The 25,530-nt window shown below is 45.4% G+C and overlaps 2 protein-coding genes and 2 long non-coding RNA genes across 6 annotated transcripts in view; 1 reads left to right on the forward strand and 3 right to left on the reverse strand.

The window, feature by feature from the left end:
- On the reverse strand, positions 1-2,598 carry LOC133154662 (uncharacterized). Its single transcript, XR_009714505.1, has 3 exons — positions 2,461-2,598; positions 1,329-1,403; positions 1-223 (listed from the first exon to the last, which is right to left on the reverse strand). It is a non-coding gene; the product is annotated as an uncharacterized LOC133154662 (long non-coding RNA).
- Positions 2,503-20,578, forward strand: bin3 (bridging integrator 3). Of its 2 annotated transcripts, XM_061279544.1 has the most exons (10): positions 2,503-2,645; positions 5,212-5,260; positions 5,325-5,365; positions 7,840-7,901; positions 9,080-9,216; positions 12,059-12,099; positions 16,238-16,379; positions 17,342-17,476; positions 18,498-18,673; positions 18,786-20,578. In XM_061279544.1, exons 1-9 carry the CDS (start codon positions 2,638-2,640, stop codon positions 18,642-18,644), a joined length of 762 nt encoding a protein of 253 aa, XP_061135528.1. In that variant the 5' UTR covers positions 2,503-2,637; the 3' UTR covers positions 18,645-18,673; positions 18,786-20,578. The 2 variants fall into 2 exon arrangements, with proteins under 2 accessions (XP_061135528.1, XP_061135527.1); XM_061279543.1 differs by having other exon boundaries at positions 18,498-20,578.
- On the reverse strand, positions 9,460-14,828 carry LOC133154663 (uncharacterized). The gene is made up of 2 exons (XR_009714506.1): positions 14,355-14,828; positions 9,460-10,486 (listed from the first exon to the last, which is right to left on the reverse strand). It is a non-coding gene; the product is annotated as an uncharacterized LOC133154663 (long non-coding RNA).
- Positions 18,934-25,530, reverse strand: part of acsl2 (acyl-CoA synthetase long chain family member 2) — a 10,656-nt gene continuing 4,059 nt past the window's right edge. For both annotated transcript variants that reach the window (XM_061279537.1, XM_061279538.1), the window contains exons 6-20: positions 24,923-25,022; positions 24,623-24,801; positions 24,522-24,554; positions 24,315-24,366; positions 24,132-24,205; positions 23,796-23,873; positions 23,317-23,451; positions 23,109-23,243; positions 22,551-22,719; positions 22,142-22,230; positions 21,782-21,898; positions 21,564-21,707; positions 21,395-21,496; positions 21,255-21,326; positions 18,934-21,121 (exon numbers count right to left, since the gene is read on the reverse strand). In XM_061279537.1, coding sequence (XP_061135521.1) covers positions 20,981-21,121; positions 21,255-21,326; positions 21,395-21,496; positions 21,564-21,707; positions 21,782-21,898; positions 22,142-22,230; positions 22,551-22,719; positions 23,109-23,243; positions 23,317-23,451; positions 23,796-23,873; positions 24,132-24,205; positions 24,315-24,366; positions 24,522-24,554; positions 24,623-24,801; positions 24,923-25,022 — 1,620 coding nt within the window. In that variant the 3' untranslated portion in view covers positions 18,934-20,980. The remainder of the gene's footprint in view (positions 21,122-21,254; positions 21,327-21,394; positions 21,497-21,563; positions 21,708-21,781; positions 21,899-22,141; positions 22,231-22,550; positions 22,720-23,108; positions 23,244-23,316; positions 23,452-23,795; positions 23,874-24,131; positions 24,206-24,314; positions 24,367-24,521; positions 24,555-24,622; positions 24,802-24,922; positions 25,023-25,530) is intronic.

Below are 25,530 nucleotides of genomic sequence, written 5' to 3' on the forward strand. Positions count from 1 at the left end.
ATCAGCTGTGCTTGTTAAATTGTATTGGAGCGAGACTTTCCGACATATTGCCGTCAAGTATTGGCGAGCGAGGGTGAAGCAGAAAGTTGAACAGAGAACACGTTGTAGTAAGAAGCGTCACCCTCTGTCGGAACGACCCGTTTTCGCCGCTGAGCTTCCTGGCCGGCGTCCATGCACTGACGTTCCAATTATTTGGGCCTGACGGGGTCTTTTCTCAACTCATCTACATGGATAAATGAACAGGCACCCAGAGATTTGAACACATCAAATGGAGAGTGAAAGGGGGGGGGGGGAGGGGGGGCACAATTTTGAAAAGTGCCATCAGATTGTTGGCGAGATTTCTTCGAAGAAAGGTCATGTAGCAACTCTTCCCATGCAGTAAGCACAAAGCAATATTTAGATGATGTGAGTAGATAGAGGAAGCTATTTATGTTTAATGTAATATTGATGTTTTGAGCAATTACATAGCAGGGCTGGGGAACCTTTTTAGCTATAAACTGATGATTACAAAAAAAGAAGGATCTTTTTTAACAATAATTCCTCTGATGTTTTTTTTAATGGAATGGTTCCCCAGCCCTGTTATAAATTATATATATATATATATATATATATATATATATATATATATATATATATATATATATATATATATATATATATTTGACCGCCTCCCCCCCTTGAAAAAAAGCTATTCTTGAATTGACACTTGGATGTGTTAAATTATATAGCGAGTGTGGCCACCTCGCCGACGCATTGTGTTGAGGAATGCGCCGCACGGTTTTCTTTCCATGACTAAATGAAGCCGTGTAATTACAACCTCACGTATTCAATATGTCATTGGTCACATCCTCTTGACTGTCATTTCTGTATTTTTTTGGTTGTTGTTGTTGTAATGAACAGATGGATTCACGCTCTCCTCATTCCCACCCACTCACTACAGTTTGGTGGTAGCAGAAAAATAATCCTCCCGTGTGAATCCTATAGATTTTTTTTTGTTTTGTTTGTTTGTTGAATATTAAACAATCACCACTCGCAAAACGATATTGTTTATATTTTTACAAAAAGCCGAGGGTGGAAATACGCCTCATCTTCCTTCTCGGCTTCACGTTGGACACTAGCCAACATCAGCAGCCATTTTGGTGCCAAACTGGGTTGCAGGGTTGGCTGATCAAAAACAATATGCCATGATAACTCCGAATCACAGAAGAGAGAGAAAAAAAAAAAGAAAAGTGACCTCAGTCTGCTCACGAGTGGAAGGCAGCCGTATGCTAATGTTTGTGTTTGAATTGTCCCACTGGGCTTGTGCGGAGATAGTTCAGGCTACTCACTCACGGGGTGGCTTCAGGGATCTCATCTAGGGCAGTGCCCCCTTCCCTTCCCTACGTCCGTACGTAGTGTCTTTCCTGAGGGGGGAAACAAAAAAAGGTTTGAGCAACACTGATCTAGGGCACTGTTTTTCCGTTGTGTTGTGTTTCCTTTTCATGGCAGTATATCCTGGTGTTTGCATGTGCACGGAAATGTTCCCAAGCGCTGCCTGCCCGATGTCGTGGGCGGCGTTCTTTTTTTTTTTTTATTATGCATGAAAATACAACGGGTGGGAATAATGGGATCATTCCAGGATGGACAATTTGAGACGCACACTGGGATAACTGTTCCGTTTTCTTTGGTTTTTTTTTTTGAAGGAAAACAAGAGGTCTTGTTTGAAATGTCGTGGATGTCTTTGGACTATTTTCATGTTTCTATTACCTTACAATAAGGTCCTTTTATGACGAGCTGAATATTGAAATGAATTTTGACTCTATCCTTGTTTACTTGTCATGCAAATGTTTTGTCATTTCTATGTAAGTACTTGAATAAAGAAAGATACCGCGTACTGAACATCCGGTTGGCTACACATGCATTCATCCATTTTGTGTAGCGCTTATCCTCATTAGGGTCGCACGGCATCAATATGAGCTCTGTCAGAAAGGTTTCAGGACAAGCTATAGTTTGAATCAGAGTCATCTCAATTGACCAGTTATGCTAAAACGGGACTAATTTGTCTTTGGGGGTTTGATCCTAATCAAATCCTAACTAGTAAAGTTTTAATAGAGTCATCTGCTCTGCTCTAGAGTCTGATGGAGCCTTCATATGCTCCTCAGACTGGATCTCCTGCAGCTCCTTCCACGTCTTCAAAACAGGTCCCTTGATATACTTGGGAAAGAGGGTCACCTAGAGCCAGTCCAGGTGAGTCATGAAATTGCTCCAGCATGGCCATTTTCTCCAGTGCCAGATGCTCAAGGCTTTGTGAGCAGGTGACCTTCCAACACTCGGGATGTGTTTGAGTAGCTTTAATGAAAAGCAGTCCTGGAACTTTTCTGACAATTATTTTGAATGAACAACCGTTTTGAGTCGCGCAGCAAATCAAAACAAACCAATTTGTGCAATGTGAAGAATAAAAGTGAATTTAGGCGAGATTACAAGTTTGAGACGTGACGCGACGCGACGCTTCCCTCCCTCGGAGGAAAGTCAAGCTGCTGGCTGGCTGACTGATCGTCCAACTTCCTGTTTGATGCCCCGTCGTTTGGCTAAACGGGGATGAGTTCCTGGAAAGAAAACACAGTAGCCCATTGAAACTGGATTCAAAGTTCAACAAAAATGAGCTGGTAAGTCACAATTCCCCCCCGACGCGAATGATTCGGTTGTAGGCAGTCTTGATCCAGCTTGAAACGATACATTGAGCAAAGCCGAGCAGGGCTTTGGCTAGTTCCTGGTAGCATCACAACTTATGGCTAAGTTAGCGTTAGCGTCTATCAAAGCCCTGCTCAGTGTTTCTATGTTCATTCTATTTGAACAGACATATTATGTACGTGGTTGTCATGTGGATCGTCTGAGCTAATGCAATAGAATTCCTTTGGAACACTTTGTTGACTATATTCACGCTAAGGGTGCTAAGCTAACTCGGCTTTGCAACGACGCAGGAATTGTACACGTATAAATGTACGGATGACAATTGTATTCTTTGCATTATTCTGACCTAAAGAGGGTTCGATTTAGCCGAGTTGTCAGACTTGAGTAAAGGGCGCTTGTCTTCTGTTTTCACTGTTCCCATGTTCGGTTAGCACGCTCGTCATTGCTTGCACACTTGTGCCGAAAACAGTTGCATTCACATCCTCTTGTCAATTTAATAGAGTTGTTCTCACTCTGTATAACCCTTGACCTTGAGGTGAGGGACGTAACTGACTGATAATAGTTTGGAGTGAGGTCAGTAAAGTTGGACCAGATGGGAAAGGAAGTAGATGCACTGGCATCCGGTACAAAATAAAGGTTCGCAAATTGTGTTAATTGACTGAACGAATATTGGCATTAGACACCGACAATAACAGTTTAAGACCCTCCTGTCAAGTGAAATGATTCATTTGAAGAGTTCAAACACAAAAGCACAAAAGTAGACATTTAGATGATAGTTTCATTTTTGATTTAGAAGTTAACGCTAATATTTTTATTTGGGGTACTAATGCTACGTTCACACCGGACGCAAAGTGAAATGTCATCTCACTTGTTTTCTGCATCTCTGAGCTTCAGTTAAAACCCAGATTACACGTACAACAGTGATTGTACAGTATATATATTCCATGGTGGGCACATGTTAATTAGCATGGATCCGAGCCAAGCAAAGTCTAACAGTATTCACGAATGTAGCTTAAGGACGTAACGGGAACAAGGTTAATAATCCTCCTTGGATGTCTGCACACGCATTCCCTTTTTTATGACACTTGGCACATTGTCGGTGCAAAACGGAAAGGACGACGGCTATCGAGCAATCAAGTGACATGGCGTCATTGGGTTCAGTCGGCGTCAATGGCTGGCAAGCCACTCCCGGGCCAGCACGCACGGCCAAACACAAGGTCAAGAGTGGGGTGCAGCGGCCGTGAAAAGAGCTCTTTATGGACCCCGCGGAGGGCCGCATTCCTGCGCAGCCCGCACACTTGCTCCTCTGACGTGACAGCTTTGACTTTGGGGTCAGAGGCGGAACAATTCGGCTTCCCAACATCTTCAACCGGGGCTCTGTGCGAGGTCGCTCGCCATTGGCTCTTCTGTAACGGCCAGAAGACTGTCACGTCTTTGTTCGTGCTTACGTGCTTTCGGGCGGCCGTGACGTCGTCCAGCCTGTTGCAGTAAATGTTGAGTGCGCACTTTGAGCACATTGACAGCTCAGTTAAAGGACCAAAGTGAATCCGAATGAGTTCTCATGATGTCGCGATGACAATAGCAGAAGCTCCGGCATCGGAGCTGAGGCACATGAGGCACGAGTGTATGGTTGGACATTGAGTGCAAGTCTTTTTTTTTTTTTTTTAAACCAATTGTGAAACTAACATGTGAAAGGATGACACTTTTATTTTTAGCAGTGTCAAAACAACACCCAATTGCGCTAATTATCATCAACACAATACACTCATGAAAGTAATAACAATTACCGTAATAGTGATGGAATAAAGACCTGAGTTCCTTACGGGAAGCTAGCATTCTGCGAGCCAGAAAAACAAACAATAAAGTAATTATAGTGCATTTACATAGTCTGGTAATTGTCTTGGCTGCATTGTGTGTGTGTGTTTTTAAGATCCTATCAATCAGTGTAGCCGACACGATTTTTTTTTTTTGCGTTGCTTCCTGGTTGCGCAACGCAGGCCCTCCTTCTCTTTTCCTCCCTTCCTTCCTTCCTTCCTTCCATCCATCCATCCACCTCATTAGACTACACACCTTTCTTTTGACACAGCTGCTGCCTCGCCCTGCCTGTCAGACACAACTGTCCGTCATATAGCTTACATTTCAGCCCATTAGCGGCGTATCAATGACAAGCCGCCAGCTAGCGCTTTTGCTAAGGCGCCGCCGTCGGTCGGCTTCACAAAGCACTCTGATGCTGCGGAGATACTTATTAAAGCTGGGGTTTTGAAATGGGGATAAAAGAGTGTGTGTTTTTAACTAAGGTGTTTTGTCGCTAAAACTCAAGTGAGGCTCTCTGACTTTTTTCCTAACTGTGTTGAAAAGTTTTGGTTATTCACCCAACTCTGTGATGTGAGTGACATTTATTGAGGGGTTAATTTGACAACTTTTATGAGACTAAGGCACATTTTATGTTTGAGAAGGGTCATTGCGCTGAATAAAAAGAAGACACTTTTGGAATTATTTCTTTTAATTCGCTCAAAATTAACATTGTGGATGTCATTTCAGGATTCCCTTCAAGATTGGCCAGCCGAAAAAGCAGATTGTCTCCAAAACTGTAAGTAGACACTTGGCATAAAGTCATCAAACAAATATTTGGGCATTTCTGTGTTCATTTTCAGGTCGAAAGAGACTTTGAGAGGGAATATGACAAGCTCCAAAAGTAAGTCACCATTTAAGTTAAGATTCATTTATAAGTTCTTCCAATTGAAAATAAAGGCACTGGTTTTTTTTTTTGGGCGGGGGCGACACTGTAATTGCTCCAAAGTTTCCTTCAAAGAGTATTTTTGAAACAATCGATTTTTGGGGGGAAAAAATCTATGAAGGATCCACATTTGAATTGTGGACCAGTGTGCAATTGAATTTCAAAAATTTTATTTAGCAAAATACTGTACAGTATGAAAGCCTTCAAAGATCTCAAACCAGAAATGTACCAAGACAGAAGTCTTAACCAGAAACTAGAACCAGGATTTCGATGGAAAAGTAAAACAGTAGGAGGACCCTTAATCGGTGAGGTGTGGTGCAATGTGGTCAATCGCCCTCACGCGTGAGTCAGCATGCCAGGCTTGTACTGGTATTTTGCTGCTCCACCCTAAAGATTCTTATCAGTCCATCAAAAAAAAAAAAAATCTGCCATGAAAAGCAGTGATTCTTGTTTAGTGTCTGGGCAATGAAAGATTTTCCTTTTCCTCGTGACGTGTTGTATAGCAGGCTTGTTTTAGTTAGAAAAAAAATATATATATATATATATTATATATGTGTGTGTAAATTTGTAAATTTTATATATATTTTATATTATATATTTTATATAAAAACTATGAATAGTTGTTTTTTCTGAAATGCGATTTTTTTTTTGGTGAATATGGGAAAGTTCCGTGGCGGTAAAACAGTGGGGCAGTAGGTCAAGGAGCAGCAGCTGTTCCATGAGTCCACCCTATTAGCACCTTTTGGAAAGTGCTTCAAACCTCACCTGATGACTCTCCTCAGCCGCGCCCGCTTGCTCTCTCTCTGTCGGCGGGTGGTGAGAGCGGCAAATCTGCAGCTACGGCGCGAGAGAGATTGTCGAGTACGCCAAATATGAATTCATCAAGGTTCGGGAGAACACGTGTAATGCGCTGCCAATCTTTGCAGAGTGAGACAATCGGCAATGACCGGATCCTGATTCAATCATGTCACAAGTATTGCTAATAATGTCCGCCGGAGCGTTTTGCAAGAATACCACCCCGAAAAAAATTGTGACCATGAGAAAATGAAGCTTGCGATTGCGCCCCGCGAGACCCACTTGCATCTAATTGCTGAGAGTGATATAAGAAGTTAGTGTGCAGATTGTTCTGACAGAGCCGTGCTGTGAACAATACAGCGCCGCGTTGCATCATTCGCCGCGCTTGACATTTTTGGAACAAACCTCCATCTGGTCGCTGGCGATTCTCTGTGAAATCCTTGAAAACGTCAAGACGCTCCAAAGCGTGTTATGATAGGTATTAATTCATGGATCTTCACTAGCCCTGTAGTCCACATGTGTCAAACAGATGGCCTGCGGGACACATCTTGCCCACGCTGTCAGAAAAAAAAAACAAAAAAAAAGTCCAGTCTGCTGCATGATGAGATTATTAATAATTATTAGTAGTGTTGCACGTGCTTCACTATGTGCTACAGAAAACCGATGGGAACTGTGGAGAGAGCGGGGGGGGGGGGGGGGGGGGCACTTGAAGAACTGTCAAAATGTCAATATAAATGCAACAATTAATTCCGGTACTAAATATTGGGCTAAAACAATAGCACTTGAAAATCTCCAAGTAAAGTCCCCGTACTCGGGAAATTTCCGAAAAGTCCGAGATTTTTTTGCGAATTGTCAATGGATCCAAAAATCAATTTGAGAGTCATGAAGGTAAAATTAATATAAATGTAGCCGCCCTCCTCTGACCTTCTAATATTTCAGAGTTTGAATTTCAACCCACACCGAAACCACAAGCAAACGCGTCCATTGTGTTTCGAGTGAAGCTAACACCGAATCGTGCGGGGAACTCGATCGATGATTCGAACGCAGCACGGCGCTCGCTTATTAGGCTGCAACAAAAAAGTCAACTATGTATTTGCCCTTCATCTACAATAGTCCATCCATTTTGGAAACAAATCCCACCCATGTTTGATTTCCTTGTCCGGCGCCCCCAAATTGTGCAAAGCTGATGCGGAAATGGAAGCCCATTTGCCTTTTCATCAAAGCAGACGTGACTGACGGTGGTCTCGGGGGAGATTGGAAAGCCCTCCATTGATATAATGAGCGCCGTGTCTTTTCTGCCTCCTTAGTCGGGTAATTGCCATTTTGAACAGCCATCAGTGGAATATGTACAGAGGAATGATGAAAGGCGTTAATAATGCTTTTTACAGCAAATATAGTTGATGTTAACCTGTTTGGTTAATGATCTAAAAGATGCCATAATAACTTTGTACGCAGTCAAACGTGTAATTTCTTCTCGTAGCGCACTTTGCCCAAGTCGATTCAGACTTGTATTGTTTCCGATCAAACAGTTGAACTCCGGGTTTTGCCACCACTATTATTTTGTGTCTCTTGAAGCCACATTGACTGTTTACATGGCAGCAGATTGTTGCCGATAATCATTCTTCCTCTCGTCGCAGGCTGGAGGATCAGACAAAAAAGCTTCACAAGGACATGAAGAAGAGCACGGAGGCTGATTTAGGTTTGTTCCGCCGCCGCCGCCACGACGCGGGCTCCCTCCCGCTTTTGGATGCCATCGATCGCTACTTGTTGATTGGCAGGTTTTTCAAGACTGCAAAGATCTTTGTCTTGTTTGTGTTCCTTTGCCAAGTACGCCAGATCTTGGAACGGCTCGGCGAATGGAATGAAAGAATGCAGAGCGCTGCCTTAATCTTTCCGAGGCTTTTTTAGGCGCTTACAAGAAATGTGTGCTTCGGCACTTGTACTCTTAAATGTCTTTTTTTTTGTTTGTTTTGTAGGTGAATTGTCTCACACCTTGTTCTGTTTTGGTTTTATTTCCTTAATATGCTTGTTTGGTTTATGGTTTTCATGGGGTTTTCTTATTTTATTCATTGGTGAACGCAGAGATCGGTACTGGAGATTTTTGATACCAGTTTTGGGGGGGGGGGGGGGGGGGGGGGTTAGACCCATACCAGTGCCGATATCAATTTTTTTTTTTTTTTCGGAACATTGCATTTGAGTGAACAACTTCAAGTCATTGTAAACAAAGATTTTTTTTTCTTTGGCGCGCATTGATTCACCAACATATCACACAGCCACAGTGTAGTGCCACCTACTGGTGTGGAGGGCTTAGTGTATGTCAGATTTGTTTTACATTAAGTATAACAGGCTGGTATCACGAGTGATAGCTTACCGCTATTTTTACCGCTACCCGGCCATCCCTCGTCAGTATATTGAGAGTCCAAAACCATTTACCCCATAGGAAATAATGCAAATGTAAATAAAGCACTCTCGAGTCAAATTACTGGAAATGTTTGCGCCCTTCAAGTGTGAAGACTCTCAGACGGCTAATTCAAACAAGTAATCATCTCAACCGTCACTCGGCTCTTTTGACCCCCATTTCTGTCTGCGTCATTTGAGACGCCGTCACAATAGTCGCCGGCAGCGTGTTACTTGTCAGCTGGTGAGAAAAGCAAGAACGCCACAGCGAGGTAATTAATTGCTTGAAAATGGGCCTCTGGAGACAAGTGTGAAAACGGACCGGTGGACTCTTCCACGTTTCGACCAAGGCCATTTTCACCACGGCCTTTCCTGCCATCTCGCGTTTCCCGCGACGCAGCTCATTAGTTGGGACGCCGAAGCCATAATGCGCCGTGTCTATCAAAAATGTGACAAGATCCTCTCCTTTGTCTTCCTCAGCCATGTCGAAAGCGGCAGTGAAGATCTCGGCTGACCTTCTGAGTAACCCGCTGTGTGAGCAAGACCAGGCCTTTCTCGAGTCCATGACGGCTTTGGACACCGCCATGAAGACGATGGACTCCTTTAACCAAGAGAAGGTTAGAATCGTGCTCGATCATGCCCTGTTTTCTAGGCGAGGCGTTAACTCGACGGTATATTGAGGAAGAAAAAAAGAGTGCACTTTGCAATCGGATGTGGTTGTTTCCAGTCGTGCTGTGACAGACAAAACAATAGAGACAACGTGTAGTGAGAAAAGTGGCCCAATCTGTGAGGAAGTAGCCGATGATAATAAAGGTCATTTTAGCTCGCTTTATTCCAAAATAACTCTTGTCTTTTTCGCAACAACATTTCTTCTTCCTTGTCGTAGTGTTGGTGAGCTTTTGAAAAGAATCATAGCCACGGGTACTTGCCGTGTGAATCATAGTTGCATAATGTGCGTATCCTCAAGGCACAAGACTGACAAAATGTGCTACGCTGGAGATTGACATCAGAGCTTTTCTATTTCATCTGGAACTTTGTGCGTCATTGGGAAGATCGCGTTGCATTTTGCTTTTGTTGTCGTCCAATTAGCTTTTGAATCGTTTGTCTCGGAATAGAATAAAACCATTTTCTAGGTCGTCGCTTTTGCCGTGAAATCACGCGAGTCAAACTCGTGAGGACTGAAATAGTGTGGACTTCAAATCTTTTTGGATGTACTTATAAAGTGACAGGACTGCTCCACCATTTCAAACGCAAATGAACAAAACGGTTGTGCGGTTGTTTCTTAATTCTCGAATGAGAAAAACTGAAGCAATATCTCCCGTAGGAAATAATGTCAAAACAATTCATTTCTTCCGGACACGTACAAATCATAACACTGGGATACATTTTAGAATAATGATACTTTGACATAGAAACTAATGTCAAATAAATAAGTTAAGCTGTACAGTTGAGTCCGATTTTATTTTTCCTTCCACTCCCTCCATTTCGTCAATATCTACACACAATCAAGTTGTCTCGTTATCTCCGTAGCAGCAGTGTTCATGTCAGTGGGCACAATGAGCAAGTGGAAAAGGTTGTTGATACTCAACAGAGCTCTTGACTCAGTCAGACGCCGATCCCAGTACACCCCCCCCTTCCTCCCGGTGATGATGGACAGACAACCTTCAGCTAGAGAGGAACTGACAGCCCGTCACACTTGAAAATCCACCACGCCTCCCCGTCTCACTAAATAAACTTCCTAACCTTCATGGCGTGTTGACTCGCTGTAAAGTGGCTCAACATGAGCTCAAGGCAAGAAAGACACGGCGAGCACTTTTTTCCTTTGCTAGGTGTTGCGCACATCCGCGCCAGCTGACTGCCGACTCTGACGGCACCCACAGCCAAACCCTGGCGAGAGAGAGAGAGAGAGAGAGAGAGAGAGAGAGAGGGAGAGAAGAAATAAAAAAACAGACACAAAAGCAAGCCACCCTTGGCTGGGCTCGGCGCTGAGACGAGATGTTGCGCCGCGGGGCCCGCGAGTGAGCGAGAGCAGCCAGCCAGCGCATGAAACGCCGAGCGATAATGAAGGCAGCAGTGGCCCAGGTCTGCGTGTTTATTTCTGGGGCTGAGGAGGGCGCGCAGCCCCGCCGGCGCACCGCTGCCGAAGCTGAGCCCCTGCCTAGATGGCGGCGGCGGCGGCGGCGGCAGCGCTAGAGCACGCTGCGTTTGGAGGGAGGGATATTGATTTCCTCTGCGATATTTTTGGGAGGCCTGTGTGCCGGGCTGGCCTCTGCTCCGTGACTCACTGACGGAGACTGCAGCTCGAGCGCCGGCCTCGGGCTCCGCGAGGGCCTCCGAGGAATAGCTCCGCCCCTCCTCTCCGGGGCAGAGGGTAGAGGGCACCGGCATGCTTAAGCAAATCCGCCGCTGCTCTTCTTTTCCCTCCTCGCCGCATGCTAACACCTTTGAGAAGCGGCAGGGAGGGAGGGGGGGGGGGCTGAATATGTAAAACAAAAGAGCATGTGAATTCCCATACACTTGTTTGTTTTTGCTTCTTTTTTTTTTTTTTTACCCCCTCCAACCACAATCAAGCGGTTTGCACTTGGAAATGGGCCTCGGCGTCACAACGCCTTCTCGTATCTGGTCGGGGCATTTTTCACATCGCGCAGCTGCGACCTCGCTCCCATTTGTTAGATTGCCGTATCGGCCGAGCTTCTTCCGAGAGCGGGCAAGCTCTTCTTCTTCTTCATCATCATCATCGGACGACGCTGACGCTTCGCTTGTCTGTGTTATTTTCCGTTGTTCTTCCGTCTTCTGTGCATTTACCTTTCTCCAACTACTCTGCCATGTGAGCTCCAACTATCGTTTGGAGAAACTTTAGGAGTCGTTTGCTAACTTCTAAGGCTGGAGGCCTTGAAATGAAATGTTCATTCATATCCATTTAACACGGATGCACACCCCGGCCACACACACACGTGCAACCCTCCCTTTTTTCCTGCCTGTTAATTCTGTCAACCAGAAAGTAAATGTAAAAAAAAAAAAAAAAAAGATAAACTGTTATTGTTTCAAATGTTTTTGTTTGCAAAGAACTTTCATCTTGTGTGGCGGCGGCCCACCTTCCACAGGATTTGAAATCAGAGGGGCTTTGCTTTCATGTCCGTCCCCTGACAGTTGCATCCTTTTGTATATCAAGCGCGATGAATATTCACGCCTTTCACCTCAGGGTTTGCATGCAATAAAATGATCAGCAAAGTTGTTTTTTTTTTTTTCCCTTTCCACAAGCTCCCTTCGACTCCCCCCCCCCCACACACACACACTTATTCCCCCTTTTCCTGAATGCTCTGTTTAAAATGTATTTTGTCATTTGTACAGCGACATTATTGCTAATGAGGAATTTAGTTTGAGTGTAACTCACTTTGACAATTTGTAACTTCACCACCTCTTGATGCTGATGTGTTTTTGTCTTTCATTAAACCATAGGTCAACCAGATCCAGAAGACTGTTATCGACCCTCTCAAAAAGTAAGTCTAAATTTTTTTTTTTCAAACTTGGTGCTTGACAGACGGCTCGTTAATTTACGTTTACCAATTTAAAAAATGTCCACAGGGCTGAAAAGGCTCCATCAGCCCAGAGCTATATCAGACTCGTCAAATAGTATCGGTGCTGTAGTATCGGAGCATTTCTTTCCAAGTCATCATGTGAGTTCATTTGCACTGTATTTATCAACCATCCCTCATTTTTAAATACTCATTTGAAAAAATCTATCATTTAGCAGCATCTTTCACCAATGCAAACAATACCTTATTCTTTTTTTGTAAATGTATTTCCTAAGCGCTACTTTACAGAATGATAAAACCGAAAGAGCTGCAGTGTGTATTGTAAAAGTGAACAAGGGCTGCGGCGGCGGACGTGTGTCTGGAAGACCGTTTATACGCTTCTTATTCATGAAGGTCGCCCCCATCTGAGCAGACGGCAGCGAGTGCTATTCCATTCCTTCATAAACACGCACATGTATGCGCACACGCACACACAGGCATGCAAAGCAGAGGTACTTAAGGGAGTGGTTGGATGCTCCCACTCATCTTCCGGAGGGCTTGTTAAGGTTTTGCTTCCTCCCGTGGCTCCTCCCAGGACTTTAAGCGTACGCTGCCGAAGAGGCCTCGCTCACACTTTTACAACAGAAGCGTTTAGTTGAAACATTCGCCAGCACATGAAAGAAATAAAACGCAACAGTGTACACACACATCTTTTTTTGAAGACACGTGCTGGTTTCTTTTCTCCCGCTTTGCTCCGGTGGCGGAGAAATGACAGGATGGAATGGTTCTAATTTCCTCTTCCTGGTGGGCGGCAGGCGGACGTGTGGGCCGGCTCAGAATATGGCAAAGGGCCCAGAGCAGGGAATGGCTTGAGAAGTGTCACAAGACGGTGCTCCCTCTCAAGCATACTTAAGCATCCGAAGCTGTGAAGTTGGCCATTTCGCCCGTCCCGAACTTTTAATGTCCTCCCTCCATTCATCAACCGTGCCCGCCGTTTTACAAACACGAGTAACAATGCCATATATTCATTTATCCAAGATTCCAGCTTGTCCTAAAAGCTACTCCATTTTTTTTTCTTTCCTTTTTGAGCTTCCATTAAGATTCCATTAGTCCCTCACTAATGAATATTTCCCCATTGTTTGCTTAGCACCCAAATACTATAAGTGATTTTTGCATTTGTGTCAAAAGTTAATGGAAAGCCTCCAACGACAAATGCGCGCTAACTGTTTAAAAACGTCGCCATCCGCCCGCCCGCTCGCCTTAATACTTGAAAATACGTGGTAAACGCTCGCACGCGCTTTCTTTCTTTCTTTCTTTCCTCTGCCGTCTGGTCTTTTCTATCTTGTCGCCCAGATGTGCACTTAATCCACTCTGCGGGGTCCCTGAATGACATCACGGTGTTTGTTTGAGGGGATGGGACGGGAGTGCGTGGGCACCAAGGCATTTGTGTTATCTGGGCCTCCTAACCTTAGCCTTTGTACACGCTGTGCTAAGTCAAGATTTGTGCCTCGGCTGCCATTTGACAAGAACGAGGGACACGCTTGTTCGCTTTATAAAATATCCGCATCTCTCGCCGTTGACATTTCACCGAGCTGACGTCTCGCGGGCGATGACTGTTCAACCTCAAGTTTGGGTTTAAATTTAGAAGAATTTTCTTGTTGTTGGTTTCCGAATGTTGAGGTTGTACAGTGTGTTTTTTTTTTTTTAGACCTAAGGGTGTTTGCTGTTGCTTTCTTTCCAAACTAGCAGCATGTGTGAGTTTTGATCAACAAAGCGTAAGGCAAGTTGCAGCAGATCAAACTCCCACTCACGTTCGTCACACTCGTGCACGCTCAAGAGGCCAACTGCTCCCGAAGCAGGTGGAAGCCGTTTTGCATGCACAACAGCGCATTTAACGCAGCGTCCCCCCCCCCCTCTCGCTCTCTCTCACACTCTTCTTCACTTTTAGAGGTTAGCGCATAAACAATTCCGGCCTTCTTGTGGTCCGTCTTTTTTGTGAGTTATGCCATGGCGCGGCGGGACGGGACGGCCAGCTTTCGGACGCGAGGGCGCTCAGGCCAGACTTTGGCTTGGCTCGCCGGTCCGACTGGCCCGCTTGTGGACTGGCACTCCTTCATAAACACGCGTTCTCAGCCAGATGCTATTCCCATCCCCTCTGTTTGCCACACCCCGACCTGTCACGTAGACAGCGGTGCGCGCCGCTCGCCTCGCCGACGGCCGACCGGTCGGTGTCAGCTCACCTTTCAAAACGCTGTGCTGGTAAGGCAAAGTTTCGACACCCCCGTCCTATATCGCTGAGTCACACGGAGCCGTCGAAAGTAGCACGAGACGTCAGCATCCAAGGGAGAGAGCACTCCAAACTCTTTTCAACATGCTGACGAATGAACGGCAACAAGAGGCACGGCGGTGTGTCATGACAAAATTGCCCTTTGCTGACAGGTGTAGTGCGCACGTGAGAATACGCTGTGCGTGGTCCGGGATCAGTTTTCCCTCGCTGTGTCATAAATCGCCCGTTGGAGGCGAGCCGTCGTGCCTGGAGGGCGCTTACATAATGCTGCGAGCGCAGATAGTAGACTTGAGGATCAAGCTCTGCCATGAACTGGGTCAACGTGGTTGTTTATAAATAGTGTCGAAGCGTGGGCCGCCGGGCCGGGCCGGTCCGGGCCGGTCGTGATGTCACTCCAAAAGGCCACTCCTTGCTCCGCTTCCTGTCGGAAAACAATCCCCACTTGTCTGAAAGGCAGCCTGGGCGCGCGTCACTTTTCTCGCTCGCCCTCCCTCCCGTAAGATACGAGATAGTCTTGTGGTTTGGCAATGGCGGGTCGCTGGTGGTTCCGCACATCAGGCAGGGGCGAGGGAAACGTCCATCGTGTAGCCCACACGGCTAATAACGCCACGGGCAGCACGTTGTGATCTCCGAGTGAGAGCTCTGCTGCTAAAATGCTTTAAATGAGTCATTCCAAAAAGTAAATACAAAAAAAATATTAGTTGTACGTTTTGATCAATGACTCAGCTCATTTTTATACTCCTACTCTAATCCAGTAGCTTGAGAATAATGATTCTTTTCTCTGTATCGTTTTTTTTACATAGGATTCAATATGTAACTGTTCTTAGCATATTTACAGACGATAAAATGCACTTTTTTCGTCGTTTGGTTTGTCCAATTTATACACCGCTGTGGCTTCAAAGCTCAGACTCGGACCCAAAATTGTGTTGAGGGCAGCAAAAGAGTTTTGGTTGGATATGAAACTCGAATCCCGTGTCGCATTGTAGCCAAAGGTCACAACGGACTTGGTTATTGTGCCTTTGGGTGCTGTAAATGGTAAACGCTCGCTTGTGCTGGATCGCGCGTGCTAAACTATCGAGCTAGCTGGGAAGACGCTCCCGTCGTTTGGCGGGTTAGTTGCCATGACGACTTGTTTTTCTTCTTTGGCAAATACTTTTGGTGCATTACTGCCCTGTTCTGAAATGGATTGAGTGTGACAATATTCACTAATGTATCATTTAAATACAATTTTGAGCCCTTCGGGTTTTGTAAAGTAAATTTCCTCAAAAATGCGACTTATAGTCCAGTGCAACTGTTTAGTTTTTTTTATTGATGGATTTCTTTGAGCGCTACGATATACTCTGGAGTGACTTAATTATTCTCCAGAAACGAACATCACATTTGTCATCATTATCTTATGTGGCAAATACAATAAATCCTTCTTACTCAATGATATTTGTGTCCAACGTGAGCATCAAACACGGCACCAAAAGCAGCGCAACAAGTCCCGCGATGAAGCTCCCGTCCATGTCTGTTGCCAAGTTACAGTTGAGTCTTCTCCTATTTTTAGTGCCCGAGACCAAAACTCTGGTAGTAAGAAATGACTTTCATTAGAAAGGATGATAATTGTCTCCAAATGAAGACTGTCATGCCTTTTTGAACTACAATAATGAGATCATCGAGGAAGCCTAACGCAGAGCTGTCCTCCGGGGTTTGTCAAGTACCTCGACAAGGAATGTTATTTATTCATAATGACTTTTATTAACGTTGTTTGTAATAGAAAAGTCCTCATCTAGGCTTTTTATGGAGCAGTCATTTTGGGTTTTTTCGCAATTGACTGCAAATGCATTTTGCCAGGTACGGCGCCGTCTTCCCGAGCCTCAACATGTCCGTGAAACGTCGCGAGCAGACGCTGCAGGACTACAAGCGCCTGCAGTCCAAAGTGGAGAAGTACGAAGAGAAAGAGAAAACCGGGCCCGTCATGGTCAAACTGCACCAGGTAGGCTGAGCCAGCCGGCCGGCCGTCCGCTCGATGGCGCCCCCTGCCGGCGGCGGACCAGACAAACGCCGACTGCAAAAATAGTTGCGCACGTGCGTGTACAGTGCGTGCGCGCTCTTTCACCCACGCGAGCTAGCGAGCTCTCAAGTTTTCAAAAAGCCACTGCTGCACATCTACAGGCACGTAATTGAGAATTGGAGACACGCACGCACGCACACATACACTCACACGAGGCCATTACCGAAGCGCGCACATTCACAGATAGCGTTGCCTAAGCTATTGCCGCTAACACATCCTCACATGGAGATCCGCCCACCCACGCACGTCGAGAAAAGCACCGTCAGGGGAACAAAGACTTGAAGAGGCGCCCCTGCACGCCTGCCCTTTGAATCCCCATGCACTTCAAGAGACCATCCCGACAAAAAAGATAAAATCACGCCGATGCCATTTCGTTTTCAAATCAACTCGCCGAGGACCAACGCACCGCACCGTCCTAACGCGAAATAAAAAAACAATATGCTCCATTTTAAACGGACCGTCTCTTTGTAGCAAGTCTCACCCTCTCGCGTATTCATCGTGCGTTAGGTGTCTACGGTCGACCCACTAATATACACACACACACACACACAGACACACAGCTCTGTGGTGCTAGAGTCCACTCACAGCCAAGTCTGCCCACATTACCCACTCCTCCTCACTGTGGTCGTGATTACAGCCTTTTTTGCAGCTCTTCTCCGTGGGAATTAGGCAAATATCCTTCCCGACCAAAAAGCCGACGCCACTGTGGCGACTGGGGAAAACCAACTCTATTTTCCATCACGCCCTTGTTTGACACTCGATTGGGAGTGGCAAGAAACACTTTCAAGATTCTTATTGGAAGAATTGTTCTCATGTTAACCGATGAAAGTCTTTGCACAACAGCCACGTGTGGTATCGCCATTGACGTCTGGCCGTTCCCGCAGGCCAGAGAGGAGCTGCGACCCGTCAAGGAGGACTTTGAGGCCAAGAACAAGCAGCTGCTGGACGAGATGCCCAAGTTCTACCACAGCCGCATCGACTACTTCCAGCCCAGCTTCGAGGCTCTCATCCGGGCGCAGGTTGGTTACTCCTCAATCACGGCCGGCCGGGCCCTCTGTTAAGTAAGCCTGCGTGGACGCCTGCGTGGACGCCTGCGTGGACGCCTGCGTGGACGCCTGCGTGGACGCCTGCGTGGACGCCTGCGTGGACGCGTGACCCCCCGCCCCACCAGTGGCGCTGGTCTCATGAAGGCCTCATCTGTCTGGCCCCAAAGCTGACGTTGCTCTTTTAGCAGATGCCCTCCCCACTCCGGAGCCACCGTGTCATTTCCTCGGCGGCACGCTCCTGATTAGCAAACGAGATTAGCTCAAACTGCGCTTTGAACTCGCAGGACGGCGAGGACAATCGAATCTTTCAATTTGCTCCATTCCCCCAAAAGTTGCGAAATGAAAGGATGGAAGACGAACGAGTGAGGCGGTCACTCTGGAGGAAATGTAATTGAGCATTTGAGTCTGCTGAATGAGCGCTTACACACACACACAGCAGGCAGGCAGGCAGGCACACGTGGGTGGGCGGCGGAGCTCCATCGGTTTGGTCCTCCACTCCCTTTCTCTTCTCCTCCGTTGCTCTGCCGCTCCCAGCAGCGGCATCAGCGCAGGCACAATAGCCTCCTTTGTTTGCCGGCGCGAGCGGCGGCCAACGACACTTGTTGGGACGTGCGGGTCCACCTGTACGCGCAATCGGCATATTTTGCATTCTGCCTGCCTGCAGCATGCGGGTTCAGTTAAAAAACAAGAAACTATTAATAGAGGTGATTTATTGTCCCCCTCCCTCGGGATTGTCTTTGTTTCCTGAAACATGGATTATGAGCACATGCTGTGAATTTACAGTCCGAGGGTAAAATATGAGACGCAGTTCAATTGTTCACCCTATTATATTAGGGCTGCAGCTATCAAATATTTTCCATTTGAAAATTCCATCAAATAACGGAGTATTTGGATCAAATAAAACATACATAAATTTGTTACGTATGCATGTTATATTTTTAGAGCATCCAATTTTCTCTCAATTTAAACTGCATTGCATCACACTTTTTCTCAGGTGGTGTATTTCACGGAAATGTACAAGGTCTTCAGCGAGCTGACGGATCAGATCGACCGGGCGGGCCTGACTGACGAGCAGCGGCAGAGGGAGAGCGAGGCCAAGCTCAACGAGCTGCGCGCTCTCTCCATCGTGGCCGACGACTGAGACGCACGCGGCTGCTGTGGCCTTCACCGGTTAGTGCTTGCTTCCTTCCTTCCTTCCTTCCTTCCTTCCCATGACTTGTTTTACCAGATGCCACATTAAGAAAGCCATCAGCCAAACACTACTGCCGCTTTCTTCAAACAGCGGCCGACCCGACCCATTCGTATATGCCGTGCCCCGCCGGATTAGTCGCATAATTTGAGGGCGCTGAACTCATCTGAAGTCTGTCGCCAACTAAAACAGCAGTAACGAACCAAAGTAAAGTTGTTTGAATAATTTTTTTTGAAAAGCAAAGGTCAATTTCAGATTAAAATATCCGAAACAAGTATTTTAGTTTTGGATATTTGATTAAACATTCAGTTCTTTCATGAAAGAACAAAAGCAAATGTTTTCTTTGAAGCGAAATCGGCTTGCTTTAATTTGGATGATGGGGATCAAATGCATTTTCCTCAACTCGATTAAAGTGGCCTTCAATTTGAGACATTTTTGCTTCATCCTTATAAATCCCCATGAATCATTTTGAAAATGTTCTAAATTTTGCAATCTGTGGAGTCCATAAAATGTATCATGATATGTGTTGAGAGACATCGTCTGGCCTTTTGAATCTGGTTAGGGGCTGCTGTTTTGGTTAGCAACAGGAAACAGTCATTCAGATGCATACGTGTGTAAGTCTGTGTAATTATTTTCTAATTTCTGATCATGAAGTCATAGATTGTTATTGTTCTCACATGGACTGTCGTGTGGTCATTGCTACCCAAAACAGCAGCACCTCACTCATCACTTCCTGATGTTGTAATGATGCTTTTATTTTACACTCCGAATCACTTGACATCAATCGTAGCTCTGTATAGATAATTCCGTTCAATTATATTCCACAATTGTGTTTCTACATGCAAGATACTTGCAATTTGGCACTATAGGATGTTAGATTATTTTTGTCATGGCTTGCAGGCACAATCTGTTATTCTAGACACTTCAAGTTTTTAGACTTTTTTTTTTTTTTTTAAACGTCCAACATGATTTTATTTCCCCGCGTGTTGACATCACATCATCTTTGTGGCGCATGAAGCAGTGAAATGCAATTTGTTACTTGAGCAAGTGGACAGAAGTCTCAGCCACAGTGCTAAAATCAAGTCAAGTGCTCCCTCTAGCGGGGGGGGGAAAAGGACTCGTTCCAAAAGCGCTAAAAGGGTTCAGAGGTCACAGATGCTCATTAGGGTTACGCTTACTTTAACTTAAGTGTCATACAGGCAGTTTGCCTTGTCTTTTATCTATTTTAACTTAAGATGAATGAAGGGGACTTTATATTAAATGAAGGCTTTTATTTTTTTAACAGTGTTAGGGCCACACTGAAAAGAAAGCAAAATACTAACATGTCAGAATTACAAGTTGAAATATTACCTTATCAGTAACATGTCAGAATTACAAGTTGGAGTATTACACCTTATCAGAAAACTAAATGTGTTATTAGAATATTAGTTTAAACAGTACTGCTTCCCCCCCCCCCCCCCCCATCTTTATTGTTGTCATAGAGCAGCTTTCCATGCAAAAATAACTCCACTCTCAAGTTTACCTATAATATTTTTGTTATAAAACCCTAACTTGAAAACGTGATTTGAATGTCAGTCCAAGATCAGGTCAAGTACTAATTTATGTCAGTACTTCACAATACTTTGTTTTTTGGGTGTAAATCTTCATTTTCCTCAGCATTGTCAAAAAATACAAGTAACACTACTGCTTTTTTCTTGTATTCTTCTTTTTTTTATTTTTTTCAATGTGACCTTAATACTCCTTCTAAACAATGTCGTTTTTTAATTTATTTTGACAAATACTGTTAGCCTCAAGGGTTTTATTTGTTTGTAAACTTGATATGTTCCGTAATTGTCCAATAGCATTTTTTGCATACATTAAGAAAATAAATGATCAATAAGATGTGACTTTGCTCTCTCTTCCTTTACTGCAATATACTCACCAATAATAATCTTTCAATATAAAAAACAAAAGAGGTTAGAAATCTTTATTTTTTTCTTTATTAAGTCAGTAATGGCGCAAAAGCGTATTTACAACACAATATTACCTACGGCTGGATTTTCAACGAAACACATTAGATTTACAAAACCAATTTAAGATGTAAGCTGAACAAAGGAGGAAGACATGTTACAAGTGAGACATCTCAAACAACGCCACATGTTATAAAAACGTTTTTGTTTTTTTTTGTACAACACCGGCAGGCGATACCGTTAGATAACAATGTCCACGTGAAATGTCGGACGGACGTGTATCAACTAGTGAAGTCAAACGTGTTTCTATTAAGGCACTTCCTCCATGTTGCCATTTTGTCACACGGCCGTCTTGCCGTACATATTGGCTATCTGCTCCTGGAAGAGCCGGCGGATGTCGGCGCGTCGGCTCTTGAGCGTGGGTGTGAGGAGGCCGTTTGCCACGCTGAACGTCTCGGGGTGCAAGTGGACGTCTTTCACCTGGAACGGAACATAAGGCCAAATCCGTACAGTGGCGCCTCGATAACATTTCCTTCCGAGTCTTCTAGCTTAATGCTAACTCCAATTACAAACCGAAATAGGCCGGCTAACGAAACTAGCATTTGTTCCTCACCTGTTCAAATGATTTGAGGCCGGCCTCCTTTCCGATCACTCTCATGTCCTCCAACACCGCCTTCTTCACGTCCTGAGAGAAATACGGACATGGATATTTAAGTCTGATCAAATGTGCACGATGCTTCATCTATGACTTACAGGAGTTTGACAAAGTTCTCCGTACGAGTCCACAAATCCTCGCTCCTTAGCCCAGGTGACAAAAACCTCACGGTCAGGGACAACAATCCCAACCAGGTAAGACTGAGCACAAGGAACCATCATTGCAATTAACGCCTTTGGATTTTAAGTTAGCAGACGAGCAGCACACCTGTAAACTGTCTCCGTGCACAAAGACCTGCAGCACAGGTGTGCAGCGCGTGTAGACGTTTTCAATTTTCTCCGGAGCGATGTACTCTCCCTGCGACAGTTTGAAGATGTGCTTCTTCCTGTCAATGATGCGCAGCGTCCCGTTCTAAAACGCCAATAACACCAATGGTGATGACCAAATAAAAAAAGATGAAACTAAATTGGAGATTGGACGCATACCGGAAGCCACTGGCCCACGTCGCCACTGTGCAGCCAGCCGTCGCTGTCCAAAGCTTCTGCCGTCCTTTCGGGGTCCTTCAAGTAGCCTCGGAACACGCTGGGGCCACGGATACAGATCTGACAACATAAGAAAAGTCCTGAAGCGCCATTTTTCAACATGTCCATACAGCCCTGTTCAAATGTTTGACATTTTAAATATGCAACCATGATAACTTGTTTCAAAACACACTTACTATTTTAAATTTATAATGTATATTTATTTCTCAAGATCTTTTCCCCCCAAAATAGGTCGACGTTAAGACTGAAACAAGCTCCGAAATGATTTTTTTTCCCCAAAAACGTTGAATCTAAACGACTTACCTCGCCCTCGCCGTTCTTTGCAAAGTAGTTCATGTCAGGGATGTCCACCAGCTTGACCGTAGCACATGGCAGAGGAGCACCAACGTGTCCTGACAAATGCGGTGCCGACAAAAATTCATTCCACAAAAGAAAAAAATTACACTATATATACTATTCGTATGTATCCTTTCAAATGAATTTTTACAGATTTCTGCAAGATTTGATCATTGATTGTGGACCACCCGTTATTTACGTTGGAAAAATAAACAGCACGTTTGAAAAAACAATGAACACTTAAAAAATTAAAAAACAACCGAGCTGCTATGAAAAACTCAAAAAGGAACGATTACATCAAACAAAATTCAAAGCGATCTCAAAACGGACTATTAACACCCTTGTAATGCAAGACGTGTTTGTTTGGCAGCCTAACCTGCGGTCCAGTCACCCGGCATGGAGAAAGTGCATCCCGCCGTGCATTCGGTTTGGCCGTAGCCTTCAAAAATGAGACATCCCATGGTGGCTCGAAGGAAGGAGAGCACCGTGGGGCAAATGGGCGCCGAGGCGGTCAGGGCGAAGCGCAGCTTTCCTCCAAAGTTGGCCTGGAACACAAGCAAGTCGTGCATGATTTTTATTATTCTTTTTTTTTCTTTTTAAATCCCACTTGGACAGCAAGCCGGACCATATTTTTTTCCATCGACCTCCGGCGAGCCAAAATGTTGGCTTGCCAGCGTGCGTGCGTGCGTGCGTGCGTGTCTCCAATGGACTCCCACAGGCGCAATATGCTGCGCTTGCTTTTGGCACCGCTCGCTGGAAGAGCTCTGCATCACCGACTAACTTCTCCTACAACATGCTGCGAGCTGCTTTGCGCTCCCCTCGGAACACATTTGATCAGAAAAAGCTTGCTTTGTTTGGGACCGTAAAGGAACCGGTGCACTAGCTTAGCATCTATGTACGTGGTCAACGACAAAAGGCCGCTGGCTCCACAGACCTGAATCCTGTTGAAGACCAGTTTGTCCCAAAGACCGTTGTTGCGTACGACGCCGCTGCTTAGCTCGGCCTGCTTCCTCCTGACGGCGTAGTGAAGCAAAGCTCGCCTCAGCGGGGATGTCACCGAGGCCAGAATCTGAACAGGGTTATGGGTAGGGACTTAGAAAACAGCAATCTGGCGGAAGACGGACGGCGTCTGTAAAGCAGACCTTGTCGTAGATGCGGTTCAGCACTCGGGGCACGACGGGGAAGAAGGTGGGCTTGAGTGTTTTGATGTCGTCCATCAGGAGGGAAATGTCCCCTTGGTAGAAGCCCACTCGAGCTCCGTGGCAGAACATGGACACCTGCCGTGGGATTAGCCTTTGTTTAGACATCAGAGGAGTCCAAAAATTGATTACCGTAACTTCCCGAGTATAAGACGCCCCCTAATCTAAGGATCGAGTCAACCATATGCGAATAACTAATAACAGGTGCGATACAAATGACTGTTGGCGATGCTAGCGGGCTAATGCGGCTAACTGAGCCGCGACTTTCTTTCTATCGCTATACGCTCTGAATGATTTCTCTCACGGCTTCATAGCGCAACGCCCCAGCCTTTTAAAAGCGAAGCCAATGACTAAATGGAGCTTTTGCCGCTCGGTTGCTTCAAGAGCCAATTTATTGATCGGTAGTCCGGCGATGAGCCCACCTGGATCATCCTCTCAAACATGTGTGCCAACGGCAGGTAGGAGATGGAAACGTCTTCTTGTCGGATGACAAAGGAACCCTGGCAGAGGGGAAAATAATGAGAAATGTTTCAGTTCTCCAGGGAGACATGAAACCTCAGAGGCAATCAAACATCTTGTAATTTTTTTCCCCCTCCAGTATTTAGATGGCAGATGATCTATCAAGAGGCAATTAGTTTAAGCGGCTCGCAACCACAGGGCCAATCAAACACTCAGTTAATCATAGCATTACACACAGCGGGGAGGAAATAGACGAGCGACAAAGCAGACATGGAGATGCTGTGGGATGGAAGACAGACCTCCAGGATCTTAATGACAGAGGACGTGTTTGAGGCGATGTTGCCGTGGGTGATCATGGCTCCCTTAGGCTTGCCTGCACATGAACAAACAAACAAAGACATTAGGGGCGCCTTTTGGGAGTTGCACGGCGGGGGGGGCAACGTTGCTGGGATGGGAGTTGGGGGATGATTAGGCGCTACTACCTGTGGTGCCACTGGTGAAGCAAACCACGGCCAGATCCTGAGGCTGGGGGGGCTGCGAGGAAATCAAAATGCAATATCAATTGCTTGGAGATTGGACAAAAATGGAATTCGCTCCAACCATGGTACCCACATACAGTGGACCCTTAATATTCTCTGTTTGACCTATTCACAGCTTTTTCTTTTTAATTCATGTAACTGAGAACTTACCAAAGGCTCTTTGAGATTCTGCCTTCCCAGATCCTACAACAAGCACAAAACGGATGAAGCTCCATATGGTGATGAATGCAAGAAAAAAAAAGTCTGCTCACCATGAGCTGTGTCAGTTTGAGGACCTCCACCTGGCAAGCCCTCGCCCTCTCGGCGAAAGCCTCGCTGAAGTCGTCGAAGAAAACCAGACAGCGGAGTTTGGGTGTGACGCCTTTCTCCTTATTCTCCAATAGGGAGGCGGCTTTCTCCTCACGGTCGCATACCAGCAGGGAGATCTCCGCTAAATGTCCCCGCCGCACAAGAAACAAGCGTGAGTTCTATCCATCTACAGGATCTATTAAAAGTGTATTTTTATTATTACTCTAATCTTGTTTCCATTGCTACAATTCAGGATGCCTTACCCAGCTGGAGAATATGGACCATGGCCTCCAGCCCCAGTGTCTCATACAAAGGAACAAGCGCCATGGAGTAAGTATAGCAGGCCAGCTCTGTAATGATCCACTGCCACCGACAGAGGGAGACAAAGACACACTTTTACACTCACGTCATTCTCCCTACGTTTTCCAAGCGAAGACAAATGTCAGCCAAAGCAAACAAAGACACTCGGGGGAATTATAATCATGGTTTCGGAGTTAATCTCACGGTTGGAATGGAGTAAATAATAGTTTTGCCCTTTTGAGTCGGTGAAAATGCTCTTGCCTGTCGGGTACAATAGAAAGGATGATTGCAGCAGACCACTTGAATGAGTAATAGCTGTCTAGGGACACGCAGAGGATGCCTGCAGTATCTTCTCCTCTCATATTGATTTAGAAAACTTTTACCTACTTTTGAAGGACACACAGAAATTGCTCAAAGTAACTCCCTGGACATGATTGGTGGTGAAGCTTGGTAGAGATCAAGTATCTTTATATTAGTCAAGCACTAACAAAATCAGTCAAATTATGTGATAAATACCATCAATGTAAAATGCGATAATATTGATTTTTAAAACAAAAAAAATCACCAGGAA

This window comes from Syngnathus typhle, linkage group LG5, assembly GCF_033458585.1.
Source record: "Syngnathus typhle isolate RoL2023-S1 ecotype Sweden linkage group LG5, RoL_Styp_1.0, whole genome shotgun sequence".
In the NCBI taxonomy this organism is placed as follows: Eukaryota; Metazoa; Chordata; class Actinopteri; order Syngnathiformes; family Syngnathidae; genus Syngnathus; species Syngnathus typhle.

What these genes read in the sequence shown, in the direction of transcription:
- bin3 (XM_061279543.1), top strand. An exon ending in GAGCACGGAGGCTGATTTAG is followed by an intron (nt 7,902 to 9,079) that starts GTTTGTTCCGCC and finishes TGTCTTCCTCAG; the next exon opens with CCATGTCGAAAGCGGCAGTG. An exon ending in AGGCTCTCATCCGGGCGCAG is followed by an intron (nt 17,477 to 18,497) that starts GTTGGTTACTCC and finishes ACTTTTTCTCAG; the next exon opens with GTGGTGTATTTCACGGAAAT.